Source organism: Serinus canaria, chromosome 3 (genome assembly GCF_022539315.1).
Source record: "Serinus canaria isolate serCan28SL12 chromosome 3, serCan2020, whole genome shotgun sequence".
NCBI classification, from domain to species: domain Eukaryota; kingdom Metazoa; phylum Chordata; class Aves; order Passeriformes; family Fringillidae; genus Serinus; species Serinus canaria.
In genome coordinates this window covers 52,718,008-52,743,297 of record NC_066316.1, presented here as the reverse complement: position 1 = coordinate 52,743,297, position 25,290 = coordinate 52,718,008, and the positions used below count along the sequence as shown (strand labels likewise).

At 42.9% G+C, this 25,290-nt stretch overlaps 1 protein-coding gene across 5 annotated transcripts in view; it reads left to right on the top strand.

The window, feature by feature from the left end:
• Positions 1–22,838, top strand: part of TULP4 (TUB like protein 4) — a 145,389-nt gene extending 122,551 nt beyond the window's left edge. For all 5 annotated transcript variants that reach the window (XM_030235547.2, XM_050972915.1, XM_050972914.1 and 2 more), the window contains 8 exons: positions 5,169–5,393; positions 7,588–7,822; positions 8,312–8,456; positions 9,316–9,460; positions 10,689–10,782; positions 12,113–12,256; positions 15,691–18,275; positions 20,020–22,838. In XM_030235547.2, the coding sequence (XP_030091407.2) occupies positions 5,169–5,393; positions 7,588–7,822; positions 8,312–8,456; positions 9,316–9,460; positions 10,689–10,782; positions 12,113–12,256; positions 15,691–18,275; positions 20,020–20,136 (3,690 nt within the window). In that variant the 3' untranslated portion in view covers positions 20,137–22,838. The remainder of the gene's footprint in view (positions 1–5,168; positions 5,394–7,587; positions 7,823–8,311; positions 8,457–9,315; positions 9,461–10,688; positions 10,783–12,112; positions 12,257–15,690; positions 18,276–20,019) is intronic.
• Positions 22,839–25,290: the final 2,452 nt, after the last annotated feature.

Below are 25,290 nucleotides of genomic sequence, written 5' to 3'. Positions count from 1 at the left end.
GAAGCTACAATGCAGATCTCCTCCATACACCTTTAATTCTACAGTAAATTTACAGACTTTAAGGTTTTATATCACTCTGCAGCTAGTGTGAGTACAGATTACATCTTGAGTGCAGTGAAGGAGGATGAGAGGGAACTGAGCTTCACATGTGGTATAGACAACAAGAGTAAATGTAAAAAACCCATGTTTATCTGTGTCATCTTTTTAAACTGAATTCAAGGTGGTGTACCAAAGACTAAATTTTTATGGAAGAAGTTTCCAGAAGTCTTTGAGAAGGCAACCAGCTTGCTACAGACCTGCTGCTGTCAGCATTTCACAGACTGCTTCTCTGCTGGAAATGTCCCAGCCTCTAAATGAATAGATTTAAGATTATATGATCCTGCAGAAACCTGGTAGTTCTGTAAAGGCTAGAGAAGGAAGGTGCAATTTTAGGTTTAATTCAGATCAAAAGGTTCTGAAAGAAGAGGCTGCTTTTTATGTTATTCAGCTGAGCAGACCTTGCTTACTTTTCTTCATTTATTTCACACAGAGTGTTCAGGTTTGTTGCATCTGAATTAATGTTGCCTTTCATTTATATTGCCTAAAATCAATTTTATTTAGTTGTTATGGGATGACTACAAAGCCGCAGGAAGAGTTTATTTTCAAGAGTTTCTTTTCTTACAGGAAAAAAACCCCAACAGTTTAGAACTAACTGGTGAAACATGCTTTAGTATATCAGTAAAGACCTTGGTGTTCTTTATACAGGCACTGGATCATCTCTGCTGCAGGAATGGATTTTGATCAGCACTGGAAATTGAAGACACTTTTCTAAGCAACTCTTTCTGTTAAAATGGAATCTTGTTGTATTGACTTCTTAAAAAATACTGTAGAAATAGAGAGGGTATAAGAAACAGCTGCAAATCAAATAAGAGTTTATGACATCAAAAATCATATCAGGCCAGAGCAGTGGCAGATTTCTCATCATTTGTCGCCCTCAGATCTTAGCAGTTAATATTTTTCCCACTGTAAATATGAGGAGCAGAAGAATGAGGGAGTGTTGGGTTGCTTTCCCACACCATCCATGAATGCTGTGGCAGCACAGAGGTGTGCACACACAGCTCACAGGAGCCAGGTGGGCACTGCAGCCATTGCACCTTTCAGCTTGTCTCTGAGAGGGAGGAGTGTGCATCTCCACATCAGCAGTCTGGAGTGAGAGCAGGCAGGCAGCCTACTTACACATGCCACTCACTGGATATTTTGCAGTTGTGTTCTTCCTCCTGAGAAAAGTCCTGCTAGGTCCTGGGCTTTCTGCCCTGGAATACTATTTTTATTTCATTACCAGTGGGAGTCCCAGTGCCAACAAACAAGGGATTAGTTCAAGCAGCAGGCAGACCCCATGGCTCAGGATTTCTGAGCTCAAGGCAGGCAGCAAGAATCAGCTAGAGCAGTGTTTTCATTGACTGAACTGCATACAAGTCATGGAATGTATATCTGTTATGTTCTCTCCTGTAATAGAGACAGTAGAGTGAATCATAAGAAGCAACCACAGGACTTTGAGTGGGAATATCCATTCCTGCATGCTCTTCTAAGGGGAATCAACATCCCAGCTGGGGGTACAGATTTGAGTAGTTGTAGCTCACTTTCAAGCCCACTAGGAAAGAAATGGCAAAAGAGCTCCTTGTTAGTCACTTGTTGAGATGTGTTTTCAGTCAGTATTTCTCCTGATAAAACATTTTTTTCTTGTGCTTTCGCCAATAGTTTCTAATAGATAATTGTCATAGAGCTACATGTTGGTATTTAAACCCTGGAATTCATTCAGGTATTTACAGTTTAGGCTGATATTTTTCAAAACCTGATGATATTTTTATACACAAAGTGAGATTAGAAATTCTCATGTTATATTTGTAGCTGCATTTCTTCGTTCCTAGCAGAAAAAAAAACAACAACTGTGCAAACATGGAAAATAAAATTCTTCTGCCCTAGAGTCTGATTGTTCATTTTTTAACAGGTGAATGCAACAACTTTTGGATACAACAGCAATTTGGATACAACAGCTTTTTCCTTCCTTGTTTTGCTAAAACAGTGCAAATAAGTGGAAGCTTTATGAGGAACAATACTTTTATGTTGGATGTTGGAGGTCAATTGCTTTTTCTCAGTAGGGTTTGAAAAGAAAGCTGTGGCCAGCTCATAACTGACTTGCTGCAGTAATTGATTCATATCTCTGGTCCAGCAAAGGAAAGACTAGGAAGCATAGTTATTGAAAAATATTATTGGAGCAGTACTTTAAAGGTCAGGTCAGATCTGGCATTTGGGCAATCTTTTCCTTCTCCAAGCCTGTAATGACAGGCTAGTTTTCCTTGAAGCTCATCTGAAGTCTTGGCCCTTCGCTGTAAATTAAATGTTGCTGAACACTGGGCTGGAGGAGCACCAAGGGTCTGACCATTTCAGAGAAAGGAAGGCAAGGTATGTCTGGTGGTGTGGTGCAAGTGCTCTTTGTTGAGGTTGACAACATTAAAACATAATGAGGTATGTGGGGAGACTAATTGTACAAATGGAAGAGTAGAAATGTCATGATTTACAAACAGTACAGCACTTGTAGGTATTGCGTGTGTGTTTGTTTAATCATCCACCCACTCACATATTTTTTGCATATACATTCATAAACAGAATATAGGAGCATCATACATTGAGAAGTTTAGAAGGTGACTGAATTATGGTTGCCTGTAAGGAAATAGTGGTGAAGTTTTCAACTTCTGGCTTTCTACTCCTCAGTGCCATGTTGCCAGAGGTCCTACCCTGCATTTCAAAGCTTCTGAAAAATCTTTCCCTTGTGAGACCATGTTTTAGGTTGCAAAGGTTCCTGCACTGCTACTGTCTGCACCTCTGGTGCTCTCTGCATGCAGCAGTAACCTGAGGAAAGAGGTGGTTTTATTTGACTCTATTTGGATGAAGAATGTCCTACCTGGGTGTGATATATTGGGTTATAATAGCTGCAGTTTGAGACATCAGGTCTGGGTGTGCTGGATGGGATTATGATACCTGGGATATTCGACTTCTCTTCTGCCATTAAAGTCTCTCCAATAAATGAACATTTGTGTGCCAAGTCACAGACCTGTTTGTCCCCTCACTGTTTCTGTAGGTAAGCTGTAGCTGATGGAAAGTGAACAGCAGGATGCAGTTTGGATCCCACAGTAAAGATCAGGTAGATAGTGCTGTCCATGCTGGGATTCAGCTCTTGGGGAAAATCAGGGTCACTTCTACTGTGCTGCTCTCAGGCTGTCATACAATAGGTGTGGCAGGTACCTACCTTGTGCCAGTGCCTTTTCAAATGCATTTATTTGGAAACAGCTTAAACTGTCTCATTGCTGCCAGACAGTGTGAGGGCTGAGCCACACTCACAAATCATGAAATACCAATCAGTAGGGGATACCTCATGTGGCCTCTCCTCAAATGGAAGGCTGTATCCCACAGATTATGGTTAGGGCAAGCCATGTAGAATTATTGATGGTACACAAAGGATTTCTCAATTCTTTTGAAGTTCTCCACTACAAAATGCATTCAGCAATTACTGTGAAAATCACAAGGTTCACATTTTGCTTCTTTCTGTTTGTGTATCAGTCAGACTGAAGATTTGTGCCTTCGTGGAGGTGTGTGTGTGGTATTGCCTAGATGTAATTAAAAAGAAGTTCCTTCATTCCTCCTACTTTAAAATCAGTATTTTCCTTGAAATTTAAATCTTGGATAAGGTAACATAGTAGGGAAGATCTCTTATGTGGAGAGGTTTTTCATCCAGTGCTTTATCTTGATGATAAATGTTGGTGTAGTGCTGTGCCACCTGCAATTCACTTCATATCAGTCGCATAAAACAATCTTCCCAGTTTGTTGCCTTTAATCATCTTGAATTTGTAAATGGAAGGGAGGCTTTTTCCCCAGACCAGGTAAGGTAACCTCTGGACTGATCTAACCCTGCTGTCTGGATACCATGCTGCCAATAGAGGAGTGAATAAAAGCTCTTATTGGTGGTGTCTTGACCCTGTCTTCTTCTTTGATGTGTCTTGTGAAAAGATATTCCAAAGATACCCCGACTTTTCAATAAATACAGTTCATTATTTAGATGAAAAACATGTTTGCTTAAACTTCTGAGTGTCACAGATGGTGAAAACAAGGAAGACCTTCACAGAAAGGAGTAAATCTTTTGTACTTCACTGATGACAACCTGCTGTATAGCATTCTTCATGGAGTTAGAGCTTCATCTTTACTCTCTGTTGTTTATTTGCACAGAGGTAGCAGATGGGATTGAAATACCACAGGGTGTGTGTATAAGCAAATACAGGAGCTTTGTAACACAGAAAGCAAGAGATGACAGGTGGATGCAAGTAACACTTAAGGGCAAAAGTAATGATGATAAGGCTGGAGGAGGTCACAACAGACTGGTACTTTACAAGAAAATATGGGATTTAGAAGGAAAGTTTAGGGAGCTCCTTGCAAGCAGGAAACAAATGTTCTAAGCAGCAGTGTTTGATCATCATTATTCTGTTCCACATTGTGACATTCCTATCAGTTGGCCCTGACTCTTTCTGGTCTTACTGTCATGATTTGGACATTTCTGAGTGTAGACAAGTAGAAGACAAAAGGCCATTCTCTGTTGCATTCCTGGTGCTCTTTCACAGTTCAGTTCCTCTGGGAATAGTTCAAAGGAGACACTGCAGTGGAAGAGTTGGCACAAAGCAAGAAAGCTGGTTGGGTTTTCTCCACTTGTTTTTTAAGTGTCTCTGGGAATATAATTTAACTTTTCAGTTGTAAAATATGAGCTGTTACCAGTGGGTGAAGACAGATTAGATGACTCAATAAATCATTTGGACAGGGCATCAAAAGATCCTACTTCTCAACACCCTGTGTCTTTAAAGTCACTTATCCTATCTAGGTACTGAATTCGGTAGCTGATTCCTTGTGTGAAGAGTTTAGGCATCCTGAGTAAAAAGCACTGAATAAACACCAGTTACTGTTTCTGATGATTTGAGATGTTCATATTCTACTTCTAGGGGCAGTGATGGGCACTTCAGGTTTCAGGAAGCCTTAGAGTAATGTGATTAGTGTGAATTCATGTGATCACTTGTTGCACAGCCATCTTGGAAAAAGCTCTTGTGCACAAAATCTTTTGAGGTTGTATCCTTTTGCTCTTCATGCAGCGTCCCATCATCTCCATCTGTTGGGGTCACAGGGATTCCCGCCTGCTGATGGCCTCTGGGCCCGCGCTGTACGTTGTCCGAGTGGAGCACAGGGTCTCCAGCCTGCAGCTGCTGTGCCAGCAGACCATCGCCAGCTGCCTGCGGGATGACAAGGACATCAGCAAGCTGACCCTCCCCCCTCGGCTCTGCTCGTACCTCACCACTGCCTTCATACCAACAATCAAGGTAAAAAGAAAGAAATGGGTGCATTGGGAAGAGGGAAGTGTTGCTAGATCTTCCCCCTCCACGGTGCTCCTAAGTGGCAACGGCTAAATGATAAGATTGTATCATTTTAAAAGCTTTCATATGCTCTTCAAGACCCCACTGATGCATTTGGTGCCTATTAAAAATCTGAAAAGAAGGCTCACACATGCTGATCTGCATTATTCCATGGAGATGGCCTTTCCAAGTACATAAGAAGGGTAAAATATGCTGGTGATTCACAAAGACTTCTGAAGAAGCTCACGCTGGTGATAATGCTCTGTCACAGTTACAGGAGGGATTCACAGGGGTAAAACTGTAGCCCCTCTACATGTCACATGAGTGCTTATATTCCCAGGAAGGTTAGGCTTAAGACCTGGGGCTGCCCAAGCATTTCTACTAACACTGAGTTCTGCTAATCTTACTGCTCCAACAGTGCTATGGAATAATGAGCCAGGTATCACACCTTTTCCTGTACCACCAGCAGAATCATCTGCACAACCTGTTTGTTTCCTGCTTTTGCCCTCAGTAACATCTTGGGATTTCCAAGCTGTTTATCACAGCCTATGAACCAGTGCATTAGCTGGTAAATGCTTGACATTCAAACATACATTTTTGTGATTTTTTTCTGTATGTGTTACAGCAGTCTCTTCAGGCAGAGGTCCTCGTTAAAACAATGCAGAGCTAGAACAACTAATTTGATATCAGTGGGGCTGACCCAGCTTAAATGAGGAAAAAATATGCCTACAAAAAAATAATTTAGCATGGTTCCTGCTGAATTATTGGGTACTGCTAATCAGGGCAGTTTGTGCAACTGTAAATACTTTCATTTGTCAAAGAACAATAAATGCCTTGCTGTAACCATAACTCCTGGATCTCCAAAGATGCAGAGCATTTATCAGGCCAGAAGTCTCCAGTTCTTTCTAGTTCTTTCCATCTGAGATTCTCCCCAGCATGCTTCCATGTTGTTCCAGAGCCACCCCTCTCTAGAGCATCAGTGACAATTCCTGGCTGTCAGGGAAGGCAGGGGAGGGGACGGGATGGGCTGGATGAAGGCAGCAGTTGGCTGGGAGCCCTGATGGGGGTCGGAGGGCAGTGCAGGGACACATTCTTGCCAACAGACTTTGTGTCACCTCCTAGAGGAGATGGGACCATGCAGGGCGGTTGTGGTGCTGCGTAGCTGAGAGGTGGGAGCAGGGTTTCCAGAAGCCACGTGCCTGTCCTGTTTCATGGCTGTTTCTGGAGCCTCATCAGCACTTATACTTTACCCTGGCTCATCCCAGGCACCCACTGAACCTATGTTGTCAACCATGCCTTCAGTGCTAGGCAAGGCACCCTCTTCCCTGCAAATATTCCTCTTCCCCCTCCAGCTTGCAGACCACATTATAAGTCACTCCTCAGCCTATACCCATTTGCCAGGTTAAGGAAGCCTATTTTTTCCCTACTTTTTTTTCTTATACTTTCATTTTGAAAGAAACTCTGTTGACTTACACACATTAATAGTATTTGTGTCATACAGGCTATATTGTCCTAGACAAAAGCAGTCCTACTGCTTTAGGACTGAATTTTTCATGGATTAATACAGTGTGCTGGCAAGCAGGGCAAAGTAACCCAAGCTTTGTGTTTGTATTTCTCTACATGGCACACAAATACGCACTCAGCTAGGATAGGACATGTGCTTGGAAGTGATATAAAAAGTACAAGCTTCTTCCAGAGTTGACAGCACTGTAGCATAGTAGCATAGCATGTACCAGTACTAACCAGGAATGGGATCTGAGTGTCCAGGTTCGAGGGCCTGCAGGAGACAAGATACTCTGATACTTGACTTGACCACATTATTCAAGTTCAAAAAGAAGTTTCTGATAAGAGCTGGAACTTGAAGACAGGTTTGTTGTCTCATTCAGTGCTCTGATCACAGGTTCAACCTTCCTTTTTGATGTAAATAGTTTTAGTTTTCATTTTCTGTGTCCAACTGCTTTTTGATCTAACTAAATAACACACAGCCATTCTGTCTTGCATGTGGGTCCTGCATAACTCATGAAGTAACCTATTCTAATCTTCACCTGCCAAATTAGAGTTGGGTTCAAGTTGAGTTAGTTGTGTTGGGATTAAGTTACCACAGAAAAGAACCCCAACCAATATTAGAAAACTTTCTCTTTCCTTCCTCTGTTTAATGAAGCCTCCAATCCCAGACCCAAACAATATGAGAGATTTTGTCAGCTACCCAACAGCTGGGAACGAGCGGCTGCACTGCACCATGAAGCGGACGGAGGATGATCCGGAGGTCGGTGGTCCCTGTTACACTCTGTACTTGGAATACCTTGGGGGATTGGTGCCCATCCTGAAAGGACGTCGGATCAGCAAGCTGCGGCCAGAGTTTGTCATCATGGATCCTAAAACAGACGGAAAAGCAGGTACAATTCAATTGTTGCTCTGTGTAAAAGTGATTTAACAACACTTTGGACGCTAAATCCTCAGGAGTTTTAAAAAATACATATATGCAACATGGATGGTGGCATCTGATATTTTTTCTGATGTGAAAAAAATCTTTAGCGTGACCTAGAAGCTTCTGAAATTATACCCTGCTGCCTTCTGTTTTACAGAAGAGGACTTCTTGTATTCTGAGTAATGGAATATAGATTGCTAATTAGCAGAAAATATTCTTTAGTCTCAGTTTCGAAGTCAGTTGAATGCTATTCATCCCTCTGAATAATGTTCACTTGAGTTCAAACCATTGGAAATTTGGAGTTGGAAGGCAGAGTGGAGAACATTTAATTTTCCTCTGCAAAGTTTTATTTCAACTGCTGCCTGTGGATCGGGTTTATGCTTCTGATGACTGAGAGTTATAATTTATACCAGTTTTCTGAAGCAGCACTTAAATTTTCTGGGGCCTGTCTTGATAGATGAAATCTATGGAAACAGCTTGATTTCCACTGTGATTGACAGCTGCAACTGCTCTGACTCCAGCGATATCGAACTCAGCGATGACTGGGCAGCAAAGAAATCTCCAAAAATCAGTCGAGCTAGCAAATCACCTAAACTCCCCAGGTAATAATGTCTTGGATAGCTCTTCTTCTTTTTCTTCAAGTGGCCTCTCTTCCTTTTCTCCTTCCCTCTCTTGACACCTTGTAAAATGAAAAAGTAAACTCCTTTGGGCACATAGGAATTCTCTGTAAGATTGGGTCCTCTGCATGGTGCAGTTCCGGGGTGATCTCAAAGATTGGCATAGAGCTGGACTTAGGGGAAGATTCTGGGACAAAATGTAATGGGAAACAATTTCTCCCCAGGCAGTCTCAAAGAAAGATTTTATAAACTCTCCCACCTTTCCTTTTCTTTCTCTCTTGCCACCATGGAATATTTTTTGTCCTTCAAACAGACTGTTTTTTACTTTTTTTTTTGTTACATTTCTGCCAGTGAACTCTTTAGGTTTTTGAGCTGGTATTCTTGACTCCGCCTTGTATAGTGGGAGGTAGAAATAACTTTTGGCTAAGGGTAGGAACGCTGTCAAGATTTGTGGAGCCTTGGTTTGCTGTATATACTAATGTGAAAATCTGTCAGCTGAGGTGTCATGTTCTCATTTCTTGAGACTTTGCTCAAAGTCTGCATAGCTGAGATCATTCATCTCTATACCTTTTAGGGATTAGTGGAAGATACACCTGGCAGAATTGCTGTAAGCTTTGTTAGATTAATTAGAAAGCATCTAGCATCAGTTACTGCAAGTGTGTCAGGTCTTCTGTATCTTCAAGTCTGACCCATAATTCTCCATCCTGTAGGCTCTACAGTCTTTATTAGTCACTTGGAGGACATCCTACCAGTTGTCTTCTTCTTACATCTTTCCATTCAAAGACATGAGTTTTGTGCATTTTAGCTTGCCCATTGTTGATTCCAAGTATTGCTTTATGTGCAGAATCAATATAGAAGCTCGCAAATCTCCAAAGATGTCACGAGCTGCACAGGAGATCTCGAGATCACCAAGGTTACCAATAAGGAAACCCTCTATTGGTTCTCCAAGCCTGACACGAAGAGAGTTTCCTTTAGAAGATATTACTCAGGTATTGTGCACATTGTTACCATACCTGATTCAAATACATTTTTTTCACAAGGCAGCATGTTGTGGTAGAGATCAAATGATCAGCAATAAAAGTTTGCATTAAATTACAATAAGTAAATAGAACTAGAGAGTTGCATCTTCCAGTTCAGTACTAGTGTTTGAAAGTGCCAGTGGAGTATGAGATGCTGTTTGGTAAGTACCAGGACCAGTTACTTTTGTCAGTGTGAATCCATGAGAGAGGTTTTATTCTAAGTGATGTTGTTGGCTTTTTGAAAGTGTATGGGAAAACACTTCAGTTTCTCAGACCCATCTTAATGCCACCATAATTCTCTGCTTTGCTAGGGATTGCAGAGATAAAGAAATGTTTGCTTCAGAGGACAACATGATCTGTTTCATAATTAACATGAAACAGTCTGAATTGGAAGCAAAGAAAGGAATTACCATTTTGTGCTCTTTGTGGTGTTCATGTCCTCTGGCTAAACGAAACTTAGCAGGCTGTAGAACTGTCTAGGTTGTATATTTCATTAATAACAGCCTGGGTTATTTTAATTTTCTTTTGTTTGGCTTGGTTTTTTTCTGCTCTCTTGTTTTTCTTTTTCCTTTTTATGAAAAGTTCTAAACAGTTACATGAAGCTAGGACCAAAAGCCCTTCAAACAGAGCAGAAGACCTGAGGCTTAGATTTTTCTCCTGATACTAACAGCATAACTCCTGGCCTTTGAGAAAAATCTGTTGGTCTTTCAGACCCACAATGCGTGTACCATGGCAACAGTGGTTTGGGAAGTTGCTTTAGGAGCTCCAGGGGAATATATGTTTGTTGTTATGAGTAATTAATTTCTGTCTTGTTTATTGTTTTATAAAGTGGTGTATCACTCTCTGAAATACAGAATAGCCATGGTCCTGCTGGGCAGGAGCAGCAAGTGCCAGAAAACAGACCTGTTCTCACTAAACAGGTGTTCTCCACTAAGTGTTGTTCAGATCTTCAATAGCTCTAATCACCCTGTGGCTGATGCATACATCATTTCTGATGGTGTTAAGATATCAGAATGAATCTTCTTAATGACTGGATAAAACTGTTGCTACATAGGCACTATAGGCTGTTTCAATACAATAAAAACAAGATAGACTGAAATTGCATTATCACTTGCAATAGCTTGATTGCTCTGCAGTTTTTTATTAGAGCTTGATACAGATTTTATCAGATAAAAATGATCTTGTTTTTGTTTTGCAGCACAACTACCTTGCTCAGGTCACATCTAATATCTGGGGAACCAAATTTAAAATTGTGGGTTTGGCTGCTTTCCTACCAACTAACCTTGGTGCAGGTAAAAGTAAACTTGATTTTTTTGCATGTCAATTTCTTTCTAATAAACAAGAAACTTACACCATGAGATTTTTTTGCAAGTGATCAAAAGGCTTCCTTAACAAAACACTTATTTTCTGTGGACAGTGGGAATTAGATTTTATTAAATTGACTGTAACTAAAGAAGATTAAAATCTATAAATACAATAAGGAGCTATCAATAAAATGCTAAAAATCTCACTTGTAATAAAACAGTAAATCAATGTTTGAGCCCAGACCTCTACAGTTTATTGGAACAAAACACACACAAATAAAAAAAGGGTTTTGCAAGAGGACTATAGAAATAATAGGTTTTAAGTTACTGCCATAGAAGTATTTTTAAAAGATTAAAAATATTTTTATAGATTTTTATATTTATTTGGCTACAAATTATATGAAAAAGCTATTATGGCCTCATGCTCAAGATTCTTCAAGCCAGTGCTGAGCCTCATCACATGGTTCTCCTGCTGGAGCATCAGTAATCATTAAAAGCAACAGTTATCTATCATCAACCTTTTTCTGGGTAGGGCAGTTCTTGCTTCCTGTTGGGAAGGAAGAAGGCTGGGTAAAAACCAGGGTACCACCATGCAGAACTGAGCTCTGAACTGAAATATTAACACAATAGTTAATAAGTCTAGCAGTTTAATGAGCTCTTTAGAAAACTTATTTTGTCCCATGTTGCATTATGTAGTTGGTTCAGGAGTACATAAAGGTGCCCTGGATGCAGAATGAGGTGGATAGCTTTTGTGGCTATATGGACAGCTATCAACAGGTCATTCTAATTCTCTCACTGCTAGTGGCAGATAGTGAAGGATATAAGTGTAGAGTGAATGTATGGTGATACTTCTTTCAAATGTTCTCCCAGTCTCCAGTGGTTTGGTTCCCAGGGATTTCCTGAGCTCAGTGGGATTTCTTTGTATGTGGTAACCATCAGCAGATTTCCTTCCTGAGAGCTTTCCAATTTTCCCCTGTAAATTGGTACCATCCTGTGGTGAAAAGTTTCAAAAGTATAATGGAAAAAAGTATTTTCCTTCCATAAAAATAGATGTGAATACAAGATGAAGTAATTAATTATTTAATTACAGAGATGCTGCTTCCATTTAAAGAGAAATAGCTGAAAGCAACAATCTATTTTATCTCATTTATGCAAAGTGTTACATAGTGACTTGACAAATAATGGCTCACCCCTGCACATGTATACAGCAAATAACAATATTCATAGCCCTTCTGTCTGCTTTGAATTGCTTCTTTCTTAGCATTACATGCTATTTGTGTAACAGACTTTTTTGTTTCTTGTTTTGTTCTTTTTCTAGTAATATATAAAACCAGTTTGCTGCATCTGCAGCCCAGGCAAATGACAATATATCTCCCAGAGGTGCGGAAGATTTCAATGGACTACATTAACATGCCTGTCTTTAATCCAAACGTTTTCAGCGAAGACGAAGATGATTTACCAGGTAAGGAGGAGCTGGAGGGCTGCCCTGTTATGGGTTAAGCTAGATGGAGGTCAGGTTGGTTGTGTCATGGTCCCCTCTGGTAAACATACAAATCAAAATCCTTTAGTCTGATGGGGTCCTGTAGAACTGAGAATAAGGCTAGATATGTATTATGGGCATTGTTTCCTAGGATGTGTGGAAAATAAATCCATAAAGAGCTCCTTAGTTTCAAGTTCATTGGGAAATTAGTTGTCTGCTAATTCATGTTAGTTTGCTAGGAATTCTCCACAGACTGAAGCCTTGCATTCTGCATCTTGATAGGACGGAATTGTAAGGTGTTGGAAACCCAGGCAGGCTCTTCTTGTGACCTGATGGCATCAAAGCACAGACAGCTGATAGGAGCTTGGGCTGGAGAGCAGGTTCCCAGAAAACTCAGCCACCCTTTGAGAAGCGATAAATGCTCATTTGGATTTTATCACTACTAAGAGGCTAAAGTAGTAAAGTAGTCAACAAACAAAGCAGGATCAGGAAGAACTTTTCACTTCCCTGAGGTAGCAGAAAGTTTGGGTGCAGGTGATGTGATGTAGGAGGTGAAAGGACTGGAAGTACTCAAGACCTCCTCCAATCAAAACAAAGTCATCATGCCAATAAAATTAACAAACAACAGAAAATAAGATAAATTAATACATTTTCAGAATTTTCATATCACTGAGGGATTCCTGTTGCCTGGTCACTGGTTTTTGGAACTATGGAAGTGGCTGTCATGCCAGTACCCTTTAAAGAGAAAGGAGTGTGAGCGCTGCAAAGCAATTAAGAACAGTGCTAAAATCTACTGAAATAAATGGAAATATTCTCATTATTTCAGACCAGGGTTTCAACTGCTGACAGCAGCAAAGCTTTTGTCTGACCCAAGCATCAGAATAGTCCTCTGGACTTCTAAAGAAATATTGTATATTTCAAATTAAGCCCATTTTTTCACAATCTGGGGGACTTGGCTTGCTTAATTTCTGTCTACATGATACTCACCTGTAGTGTCTGAAGAAAATAGTAGAGACATTGGTGACTGTATTATTAATAGGAATCACCCAACATTTGCTATTATGAAGCATGGTCCAAGCTGTCAGAAAGTAATATAAAAACTAAATAGAAAAGAAAAAATAACATCTCTTCCTGAAAATGGGGTTGAATCTGTACTAAGAGATAAAATGGTGATTATAATTGCAGGTACATAAACAGAGAGAAAATTATTAGAGACTCTTGTAACAGCTCTTTGAGAAGGCCAGTAAAAGGATTATACTACTCTGTCCTTCTAACAGCCTTCCTCTTGTCCATTTTTTTCTTTCTAGTTTGTTCTGAAAATGTATTTCTGATTTAGTAAGTGGTGGCTACTTAAATCTTCAAAAATGTTTTTGGGGATATCCTTTCTAAAGCCTGCATATGAAGGAAGAAAATACCATCTACTAAAGGAAAAAGTATTGCAGGGTAAATAATGATTACCTGATAGATTAAAAAAAACACAGTAGAAAGCTGCTCTTGGGCAGTGCAATGTTCATAGTGAGGTACACTTGGGACAGGTGTTTTTTAATGTGGTCAGTAAAGATTTGGCAAGACAAATGCACAGTGAATTGATTTCACTTACAAAATATGCAAACTAATCAATTAAAAACCATTGGAGAAATGAAGAAAATGTTGGATTTAAACACTCAGGAGTAATAAGCAACACCACAACAATATTTTGTTGGATAAGGCAAAATGACAGCAACATTTGGGGCTGCTCAAGCCAAGCTAACAATTGAACCTCAGGCTCTGGCAGCTAAATTGCTAAGCCTGCAGGCATCAGGGTGAAAGCATGGCCTGCCAGCCAAGCACAGAACCACAGAACTGCCTTGGGGTCAGTTAAGTTTGGCTCTTGGTCTTCCCCTAAAGGAATGAACTGAACTACCACAAGTTTTTGCCAGTGTAGCCACAGTGCTGTCTGCACACCTCCCACGTTCGTGACTGATGCTGGTAAAAGCCTGATGTTACCGAAAATGTAATCACAGGGCATAGGTAGATGACCTGAATTTTAATTAGAAATTAATTAGGAACTGGGCAGCCTTTGGAGGAGTCGTGACTAATGGGTCTCTTACATGATCTGGTCTTGCAAATCAGACATCTCCACAGAATTTGGCACACTTAAATATGGATATAAAACTGGATAAAAAATGCATATGACACTAGATCCTTCCTCCCACAAACCTACTGACACAACTCACTTACCATTTTCTGTGGGTTTTTTTACAGCAAGTTTAATCAAAAATAAAGAGCTTGCAATATTCTTGGAAGTTCTAATATAGTATTTACTCTTTTCCCTCTTTATTCTGTTTTGTTCCTTCTTGACTACTGCACCTCTACTTGGATCCAGTGTCTTAATTTTCCTGCTCCTGCCAGCTTTTCAGTGGTAGTTCCTATTTGCACTTTTTGCAAAAGGAACTGCAAACATTGAGCACTCTTCACGCTTCTGCTCAAAATTAAGATAATTTCTTCTTGCCACATCTCCCCTTTTTCAATGCCACCACATGTGGGAAATTTTTCCTCATATACATATGCCTCTTTATACATTGCTGATTGCAGCCTGTCCAAACATTAATGTGCTGCAGTCGCCCTGACTACAATACTCACTTCTTGAATCTTACTGGCTTCCCATCTATTTCCTCACATTTTCTCCTTACAAATCTGAGAACTTGTAAAAGTTTTGTCTGCATTTCATTCCATTGTATTCCCCTCTCTCTGTTTCAGCTTCCTTCCTTTTGCATTGCTGGTTGGTTTGTCACCCACTATACTCTGCTTTTGCCAACTATTGTCTGTGTTCTCCAGTTCTCCCCAGCTCAGTGAGTCTAGGAACCTTATACTAGATATTATACACTGTCTTCAGTGCAGGTCTTCAACTTTCTTAGCCTCCACTTCTTTTGTTTATTTGCTTGTTTGCTTTGTTCAATTGTTTGTTGATTTGTTGTATTTACTATCAAAAGTCCCTCCCTGAAAACTAGTGAGTCCTGATTTAGCAAAACTTTTATTGATTTGAGCAGAAGCAGTTAAAACCTGATGATGAGTGAATGCTAAGTGATATCGTGACAGCCCATGGGGATCGAGGTGTAGGCTGAAAGCACGCTCAGAGCTTGACCTCTGAAGTGTCACTCCCAAGAAGTGGCTTTAAAGCTGATCACCAGCTGGTACAAGTAGCTCTTGTGCGATGGGCGTCACGGGAGACGTGCTGAAGACGTGTTCCCACTGAAGTCTGATCCACCGGTTTTGGGAACAGGTAGCAGTAGAGTCCCTACTGGTAGGAAATAGTTTGAAAGGCCCCTCTGTGACGGGGGCATGCCCCCGTTCCAGGCCTGGCCAGGCAGGGGAGGTTTGCCGGGGCGGGGAGCGGAGGCCGGGGCGGCGGTGACTCTCTGTGTTGTCCCTTGCAGTGCCCGGCGCCCCCGGCGCGCCCGCCAGCAGCCCGCCCTGCACCGTCAACATCCCCATCGCGCCCATCCACAGCTCGGCGCAGGCCATGTCGCCCACGCAGAGCATCGGCCTGGTGCAGTCGCTGCTCGCCAACCAGAACGTGCAGCTGGACGTGCTGGCAAACCCGCCGGCCGAGGCGGGCGGCGAGGGGCCGGGGCCCTTCCCGGGGGCTCCGGGCCGCTTTCCCGGCCCCGGGGCGGGGGCGCTGGCCGTGGGCGAGCTGGGCCGCCCCGCCCCGCCGCCGCTCGCCCCGCCGCCCCCCGCGCCCCCCGCCATCGCCCTGGCCGACCTGCGGGACCACGGCGACCGCGAGCATGAGCCCCCGCCCAAGGCCAAGGCCCCGCGGCCGGGGCCGCCGCTGGTGGAAGGGGACGCCGTCATCTTCGGGGCCGCTCAGGAGCTGCAGCTGAACAAGATGAACCCGCCGCCTCCCTACCCCGGCACCATCCCCGCCGTGCCCGCCACCCCCCTGCCGCCCCCGCCCGGGCCCCCGCAGCCGCCCCTCGATCTCTGCCTCAAGAAGGGCGAGTTCTCCCTCTACCCGGCGGGGCACTACCAGACGCCCCTGGGCTACGAGCGGATAACGACGTTCGACAGCAGCGGGAACGTGGAGGAGGTGTGCCGGCCTCGCACCAGGATGCTCTGTGCCCAGAGCACCTACACCCTGCCGGGCCCCGGCAGCTCCGCCACCTTGCGCATCACGGCTGCCGAGAAGAAGATGCAGCAGCCCTGTGCCAGCGCCACCTTGAACCGGCTCACGGTCCCCCGTTACTCCATCCCAGCCGGGGACCCGCCGCCCTACCCCGACATTGCCAGCCAGCTGTCCCAGGGCAGAAGCATGGCGCAGAGGCTGGACAGCAGTATCATTCATGCTACTCTGCGGAGGAACAGCAGAGAGGCAGCCCTGAAAATGGCTCAGCTGATGGATGGTCAGAGAGCCACCTTGCAACTTCCCCCTAAGGCCAAGAGCAACATTGTGTCAGCACAGTACCAGCAGAGAGTTCCCACAGCCTTGTATACCTGCAGCCAATGCAGCAGTGGCAGCGCCGGCAGCAGCAGCAGTGCGAGCGCTGGTGGCGCGGGCAACATCGCTAGTGCCAATGCTGGTAGCAGCACTTCCAGCATTGGTGGCATGAGACCAGATCTGAGCACAGGGAGTGGCTCCCAACACAGCTCTGTCATTGCTCACTCTGTCAGTACTTCGCCTCTGGCCTCTCAGTCCTCTTACAGCTTGCTGAGCCCGCCTGACAATTCCCGTGACCGAGCGGATTATATCAACTCCGCTTTCACGGAGGATGAGGCCCTTTCTCAGCACTGCCCAGTGGAGAAATCAGTACGGCACGTACCTGTGTCCTTGACAGAGGCTACCCTGAGTGTAAAACGGCCGCCACCGTACCAGTGGGATCCTATGGTGAGCGAAGAGATATGGGTTCCTCAGGAAAGGACATCTCAGAGCTCAGTGCCCAACCCTCTAAAACCTCCTCCGCTCATCATTGGTCAAGCTCAACATCTGGATATGTCTCGAGTGCCATTTGTTTCCCCCAAGTCTCCAACCAGTCCCACTGCCACTTTTCAGACGAGTTACGGGGTTGGAGTACCTTACCCAGGAAGCTACAGCGCCCCACCCCTTCAGGGAATGCAGGCCCCCTGCTCCCCCAAAGAAGCTCTGGCCCCAACACAGTTTGCACAGCAGGAGCCCACAGTTGTGCTTCAGCCAGGTTATTCATCCAACCTCCCCTACTGCCCTTTGCCGCCCATGTACCCGGGAAGCAGCACTTGCTCTAGTTTACAGCTGCCACCGATCGCCTTGCACCCGTGGAGCTCCTACAGCGCCTGCCCACCTGTACAGAACCCCCAGGGCACCCTGCCCCCCAAGCCGCTCCTCGTCGTGGAGAAGCCGGTGATGTCTCCCCCGCCAGCAGAGCTGCAGGGCCACGTGGGCACAGAGGTAATGGTGGAGACGGCAGACACTTTCCAGGAGGTGCTCTCCTTGACAGAAAGCCCTGTTCCCCAAAGGACAGACAAATTTGGCAAGAAGAGCCGGAAACGCCTGGACAGTCGAGCCGAGGAAGGAAATGTGCAGGCTATCACTGAGGGCAAGGTCAAAAAGGAGGCAAGGACACTGACTGACTTCAATTCACTGATAGCCAGCCCTCGGCTGGGTAGGGAGAAAAAGAAGGTCAAGAGCCAAAAAGATCAGCTGAAGTCCAAGAAACTAAACAAGACAAATGAGTTTCAGGACAGTTCAGAGAGTGAGCCAGAGCTTTTTATCAGCGGAGATGAACTGATGAACCAGAGCCAGGGCAGTAAAAAGGGTTGGAAAACTAAAAGGAGTTTGAGGACAGCCAGTGAGCTGGATGAATTCAAGTGCCGGAAGGCCAGTGAGAAGGAGGATGGGCGACTGGGAAGCCAAGGTTTTGTGTATGTGATGGCCAACAAGCAGCCACTGTGGAACGAGGCAACGCAAGTCTACCAGCTGGACTTCGGAGGGCGGGTGACCCAGGAGTCGGCAAAAAACTTCCAGATTGAGCTGGAAGGACGACAGGTAGGGAGGGTTGGCACACGTTTGCTGGAATGGGGGCCAGGATGTAGGAGAGCTATGCCAAGAATAAGCTGTCACTCATGCTGCAGAGTGCCTCTTGCTTGTGTCAGCTGTTCTGTGAAAAAAAGCTTTGCCGTATGGTTGATGAAGAACAGCTGCCGAAGGTCTAAGTTCAGCACGTAGGGTGAAGTTCAGCTGTAAAGTAAATACACAAAATATGTTTGGTCTTATTGCAGTCAGACATGGGAACAAGGGCCTCCTTTAGTCTGGCTGGCTCTCACTGCTGAAGGTTTTGTAATAAACACAATAGCTCTCCGCAGTGGTAGCTGCACTTGCCGTCAGTGATGGTTGTGGACGGCAGCTAATTGAGTGAACACTACTCCCTTCTTGCCCTGCTCACAAAGGTCTTGCCCTGCTCACATAGCCAGGCAGCACGTAGCTAAGGCAGTTAGCTTCCCTTCATGCCAAAATTTCCACTTGTGAGCAGCTACCAGGCCCCTGGGGTTGGCTCTTAATGCTAGAGGAGAGAGACACCCCAAAGCAAAGTGCTCCTGGGCCACCTGTAGATAGAAGAATCAATGGCTACTTCAGAAAATCGAAACATTTAGTTTTGGCCTGAAAATGGTATGTTACTACTACTACACCAAACCCAGGCTTGTAAGTGGTGCTAATTAGCAGGATGCTGGACTGAGATTCAGGAGACTCATATTTATTTCCTTGTCCAGCTGTAAGTCACTTCTGTTTTACTGAAGATACCAAGACTCTCAACTTCCTCTAATTTAAGTTGGGAGTTAGATGTCTTAAGTATCCAACATGAATGACCAGTCGAAATCTTATGGTTTTTCTTCTATGAAACAACAGCTCAAAGGCAGAAATCAGAGCCATTTGTACCCCTTTCTTCTTCAGTTAAATAGCTGTGGATATGTCCCCATGGGCAGCTGTGCAAAACCACCCAGCCAAGGGTTTTTTTTCTTGGCAGGGGTAACAAAGCCTGTCTTGATTTGCACAGTCAGTCCCCAGTCTAGCTCAAGGATCTTTGCTGTAGAGCAAGTAAAAGCTGGATTTCCGATGAAGTGAATGAAAAAGCAGTAATAATAGGCCAAATTTCAGGTATTCCCTGTGGAAGAGCAATGAACAACCTGACTGGTTTTGCTTTTTTTTTGCATTTCAAACAGCTCTCACTGCCCCTTTGCTAATTCATTCTTGCTGTAATTATGTGCTAGTGAAGGTATTTATGCAGAGGGAAACAGAACTGCAAAAATTAACACCTTATCAGCTATGAAGTGCTAGAGTAGGGAAATTGGTTATTCCCCTTTCCTGAAAGCTTCTTGCTTTGAAAACAAAATCTGTTTTCCTGTTGGGTTGATGGTAGGATATTTCCAAGGGAGAGACTGATACTTTCCTGCAGGAAGCATGATGCTGGTGTACCCATATCTGCTGAAGCAGTTGGTGACCATCCACTTAAACCAATGCTGTATGCAGTCTAGCATATTTTATCAGTTTACTCTGTGGAGTGAAATATTGCAGTCAAATACTCTATCCAGATGAAAAGTACAGTGGTCTCACTGTTCTTTGGCATCATACCCCCTCTTGTCTGTAGCTCCATTCATATTACCTGAGAAAGGGGGGTGTTCCTACAAAGCAGAAAAAATTCGCTCTTATTCTCTTCTCTGTTTCCTTTTCTGTGGTTCATTTTTTTTGACCTTGTTCTCTTTTCCTTCCCTTTTCCTGTTCCCGTGCTTCCCAGGTGATGCAGTTTGGAAGAATTGATGGCAATGCTTACATTTTGGACTTTCAGTATCCATTTTCTGCAGTGCAAGCCTTTGCTGTTGCTCTGGCTAATGTGACTCAACGCCTCAAATGAAAAAGCAGAGACTGGAGAGAGGAAAATGTTAACCTTCTCATAAAGTCCAAATGGAAAATGTCAGGGCAGCCTGCTTTAGGTGTGCAGAGATGCCTGGGAGTTCAGAAGGCAGTAAAACTGGAAAAGTCTCTTGGTGCCCACCAGAAGGGCATTAACTCTAATCAGTCATGGGGTGGAGGGTGGGGGGCTGTTTTCTGTTTGTTTGTTTGTTTGTTAGCTTGTTTGTTTTCTGGTTTCTTCTTTTTTTCAAGCATTGTGCTGGGTCTCAGAAAGAGCGAAGGGTTGAGAACCATTCAGTGTTACGTGGAGAAGTGTGGCTTTTGGCTTGTTGTGGTGGTTCTGCTGTGTGTGCTACAGTAGCTGATGTAAGCTCATGGGGGGATTAAAACAGACTGCTCTTTTGATAGACTGCCTTATCTCATGCTATTCTTTTTAAAACAGGGAACATGACTTTTTTCTGGTCCAGTTTGTACTTCTACTACTAAAACATCAGTGATAGCAGCAAAAAAGTAAAAAAAGAAAAGAAGCTATAATACTTGAAGACATATGTTTCTTCTCTGATACCTGCTATTAACTGAGTGCCACAGGTTCCAAGGAGGCTTATGTAGGTAAATGTTTAATTTATAAACAGTCATATATTACTCAGAAGAGAAAAAATTGTTTCCTGTGGGTGTTTGTCATTGTTTAGGAATGGTTTTCTCCAATTTAGTGTTTCTACTAAAACACTCCAAACCATGCAGCACTTGCTCACTGCCCCCTCCCCTTTTCCCTTCCCTGAGGTAGGATGGAGAGGAGAATTGGAGGCACAAAAAGTAAAGATCACAGGTAGATAGAAGAACCATTTACTGCAAACAGCAGTGAAATAAGAAAACAAACAGTAACAGCAGCAATGTTAATAACAGTGTAGGAGAGGTGAAGGATTCACACACGTGTGCCCACCAAGGGGAGCCTCTGCCAATACCTGACTGTGCTGCCATACTATGGGACCCTTCCCATGGCCCCAGAAACTGATGGGATAGAATAGGCTCTAGGTTCTAGCTATGTCTTCTCCTGGCTACTGCAAAAATTAACTCTGTCCTGGCAAGAAACAGGGTTTAAAAACCTGCTGTATCAAAGAGGTTGATGTCTGCTTGTTTTGTGTGCTGTTCAGGGGGATAAACATCTTGCAGTAGTTGACAGAAGACAGAGGAGCAGTTACAAGCACTGCTTCTTTTGTTACTGGCATAAACATCTTTCAGTAGGTGGAAAAAAACTGGAGAGGAAATAATCATGAGTGTGACTTTTTTGTTCACATTGTTCATCAGTATTCTAGAATTTGGCCTGTAGCTGGGAGAGGTACAGTGTGATCAGATGTACCTCTGAGGCCATGCCTGTGCTTGCTCCTCATTTCAGTGTGTTTACACCATGTAAACAAAGCTTTTCAGGCAAATAAGACCCAGTCCATTCAGTCCTCTTAGCAATCAGTATCAATCAAGTTCTACAGCAGTGCTTGAATTTGGAAGGAGACAGAAGTGTAGCAAGTCATTACAAAAAGAGATTTCATCAGGGAAGCAAATTCGTTGCAGAAAACAACATCATGGCTGGCTGGAGTACAAATGAGTTGAAAGAGAAAAGAAAAATTGGACTGAATCATGTCTTTTGTCACCCACCTTGCTACTTGCTCCAGCTAAGAGCAGGAAGCCAGTGTCTACATGGAGTGTGATGGAGGAAAGCTTAATACCTGTAGTATGACTGTGCAGTTCTCTCTGATGCACATGTGGACATGTTGAGCATTTCAGAAGGTTGCTTGCACAGAAGAGTTTCTTTGTTGTCCATGTGTTGTGCACACGTTTACTTGCTTTTTCTCTTTCCTCCTTGTCAGCATTTTGCTCCAGAATATGTTTTGATATGGAAATAGTTTCACCAGTAATATACAAACCCCCAAACTATTCATATAATTATTTGGACATTCGATTACAAAACATCACAGCATAATTTTGTAAAAATTGATCTTTTGAAGTGAAAAGATCACTGGGAAAGATATGCTGGTTGAGATGTCAACAGCTGCTTTGTCTTTCATCCACGGTTTATCTTCTTTACTTGAAAAAGCCCGGATAACTCAAGATGAATACATGTGCTTTTCTCCTTGTTTTTCTTGAGTCCTAGTAGTAGGGCCACTGTGTGTTGTGTCTGGTTTATTCTAGAGGAAGAACATTTCACATAAGACCCTGCTGTAGTAGAAATTGCAGTATGCAGTGAGCTGCTAACTTCTGCTCTGCTGAGGTTTCCAGAGCTGTACAGCACAGAGGAGCAATGCCACTAGAGGAGTTTCAGAGAGTTGCCAGGGGAGGTGATGGGTTAGATTGGATAATGCCCCACAGGGTAGGTCCAGGAAAAACCACCTATGAGATGGTGTCATTGGAGGGAGGAAGGAGAACTAGGAAGGAAGGAATGGGGCAGTAGATACCGTGCCTGTATTATCCCAAAGCTTAGCAGCTTCTGCTTGTGTGTGGGAGTGGTCAGGCTCAACCTTACCCTTGGCATCTATCAGACTGGTGTTTTCTTTAATTAATTAATTCTGCTTTCTTTAATTGTCTGGGCTCACTTGTGTTCTTTATCATGTGCTTGACTTATTCAGCTTATTCAGTTTGAGTGCCTGTATGTATAATGTGTGTGGAGCAGAGGAACTGAAATAGATTTGGTTCTGGTCCCTTGAAAATCAATGGAAATGTTTCACTTGTTGGTTTTTATTGAGGAAACACTGTTAAGCCCTTTTGTCTATATTGAGTTACATACTGTAAAAACAGTAGGTTGAATTCTTAGTCAACTGATTCCAGTACACAAGGAGGGAAATTGGCTGATGAGAGGCCTCACCTGCCCTAAGGTCTGTGCTAACCAGCTGTACCCTAATTAGTGTTTGACAGGCACACAGTGAACACTGTAAGACAAGAAACATACCAGGGCTGGCTTGTTTGCTTGCTAAGGGAAGGGCCACTTAGTCATATGTCAGAAATACTGAGCTGGAAGAACATGACCAGCCAAAATTATTAGGACATGGAAGCAATGTGAATGTTCTTTTCTTAAGAAAATCTAATCTATATAAGGACTTCTGCTTGCAGTTTCTTTAACCTTCCAGAGAACAGTATTCCTCTTCACTTTGTTTATTGCCAAATTTTGCCAGTAATCAGTAGTTTTATTCTAATGGAGAACCAAGAATTGACACCAGTAAAAGAAGTAACAGAGTTAGTAATTTGGTTTCATTGGTCCAGGTCATGATTGCATCCTTCTGATGGCACTCACAAAGAGCCATGGCATAGAAAGAGCTCTGGTTTCTGCCTCAGCAAAGAACAATGAATAATTGCCAAAAAAATTGGGAAAATAAATGCTATTTCCAACATTCTTTGTCAGAAAATTCTATAAGATAAGATAGTCTTTTATCTTTTTGAAAATAATTTAGCCGAGTCACTTTAATTAAGGATTTTAATATGTAGAGAATCCCCAGTTAGAGAAAGAAAATACTCTAAAATATATAGAATTTTAATGAAAGGAATGGTAAATATATAGAAATCTGAGTGTGCAACTGGATCCTAAATTATAAAAAGAACAAGTAAAAGTAATTTTATTTTCAATTGAGATACAATATAGGAAACAAGTTAGAATATCCCCACTTAATCACTTAAATTGTGAAGACTGCTATTGCATTCAGCCAAAAGATAGATGTTACATTTTCTATTTTGTTATTAAAACCCAGTTTTCCTGTAGGTAACTTAAGTACTTCTTGGAAGAATGTAGCAAAGTGTTCAGAAATAGCTAGTTATTTTATATATGCAGTAATTTCCACTGAAAGGATGTAAAGGATGTTTTTTCCAAAGCTTTTTTTTTTTCAGTTGTGCAATAATTTTAACGGTCTAGGGAGTTTGTTTTGTTTCTGTTGGGTTGGTTTTTTGTTTTAGTTTGGGTTTGATTTTTCTATAGGGAGTTTTGAGTGGTTTTTTGAAGATAATTTAATGCAGATTTCCTGTTAATGTCCAAAAACCAAATTATTTTTCTTGCATAATGTAATGAGTGATTTAGGGATTATTTTTTTACTCCGTATCAGTGAGTTATACACACTTATTTATATTTAAAGAGCATCTTTGTAATAAATTGTTTGCTAGCCGTTATATTTTGCTGCAGGAAATTAAAAATCCTTATAGGAAGACCTGGTTTTGCTGGATAATATGTAAAAACTTCATAATGCAGGCAAAAATATTTTTTGGCAGCTAAAGGCAATGAGTTTGCTATGGAGAACTATGCAGACTACAAAGAGTCTAGGTGAGTTCTTTGGGACCTGCAGAAATCTGCTCTCTGTTTTCCTTCTTTATTTGTAACTATGCTCTGATTGGGAGTGGCTTGAAAAATAGAAGGCATAGTTTGCTTTTTGTTGGGAGTGGCTTAAAAAAGAGAAGGCATAGTTTGCTTTTTGTTGAGGTACAAGATAAGGTGGGTTACGTGATAAGAGGGTGCAACAACACTGTTTGTCAGGAGGTCACTGTAGTTCAGTAGGGGTTGGTGATGGCACACTGCAGTGCCAGGTGGAGGTACAGGCAAGCTAGCTTGGAATCAGCTGAGGTACAAGGAATAGTGTAGCAGTTTCCTCTGAAGCATTTTCCCCTGCTCAGCCTAGAAGTGCTCCTTCTGCAGCGGGGCTCAGCTGCTTCCAGCACCGCCGCAGTGCTTCTGGCAGGCGCTGCACAGAGCTCATGGAGCTGTGCCCTGACGTTGCCTGCAGCAGCTTTGCCCCTTCAAGATGCTCCATAGGAGACCTGTTGGAGCAGGTGTTGCTCCACTCATCCTTCTAGGTCTGCTCCAAGAGCAGCATGAAGCTGCCATGGAGTTTGGCTGCAGCAGCTTTGGGCAGAGAGAGCCCTGATGCCAGCCAGCAGCCATGGTGTCCATCTGAAGTAAGAATCTGCTCTGCTGGAGTTGCAAAAGGATGAAACCAAAAACCTGATAATATTGAAAAAATAATGGTGATATCCTCAAAATAGTATTATCTCGAACAGAATCTAAAAATTTAAATTTAAAGTCTGACAACAGACTTTAAATATAAATTAAAAGTAAGAGTACATGATTCTGCATTCTTACTGTTTAAACAGTAAGAATACATGTTTCTGCAACATCCTGAGAAACTGT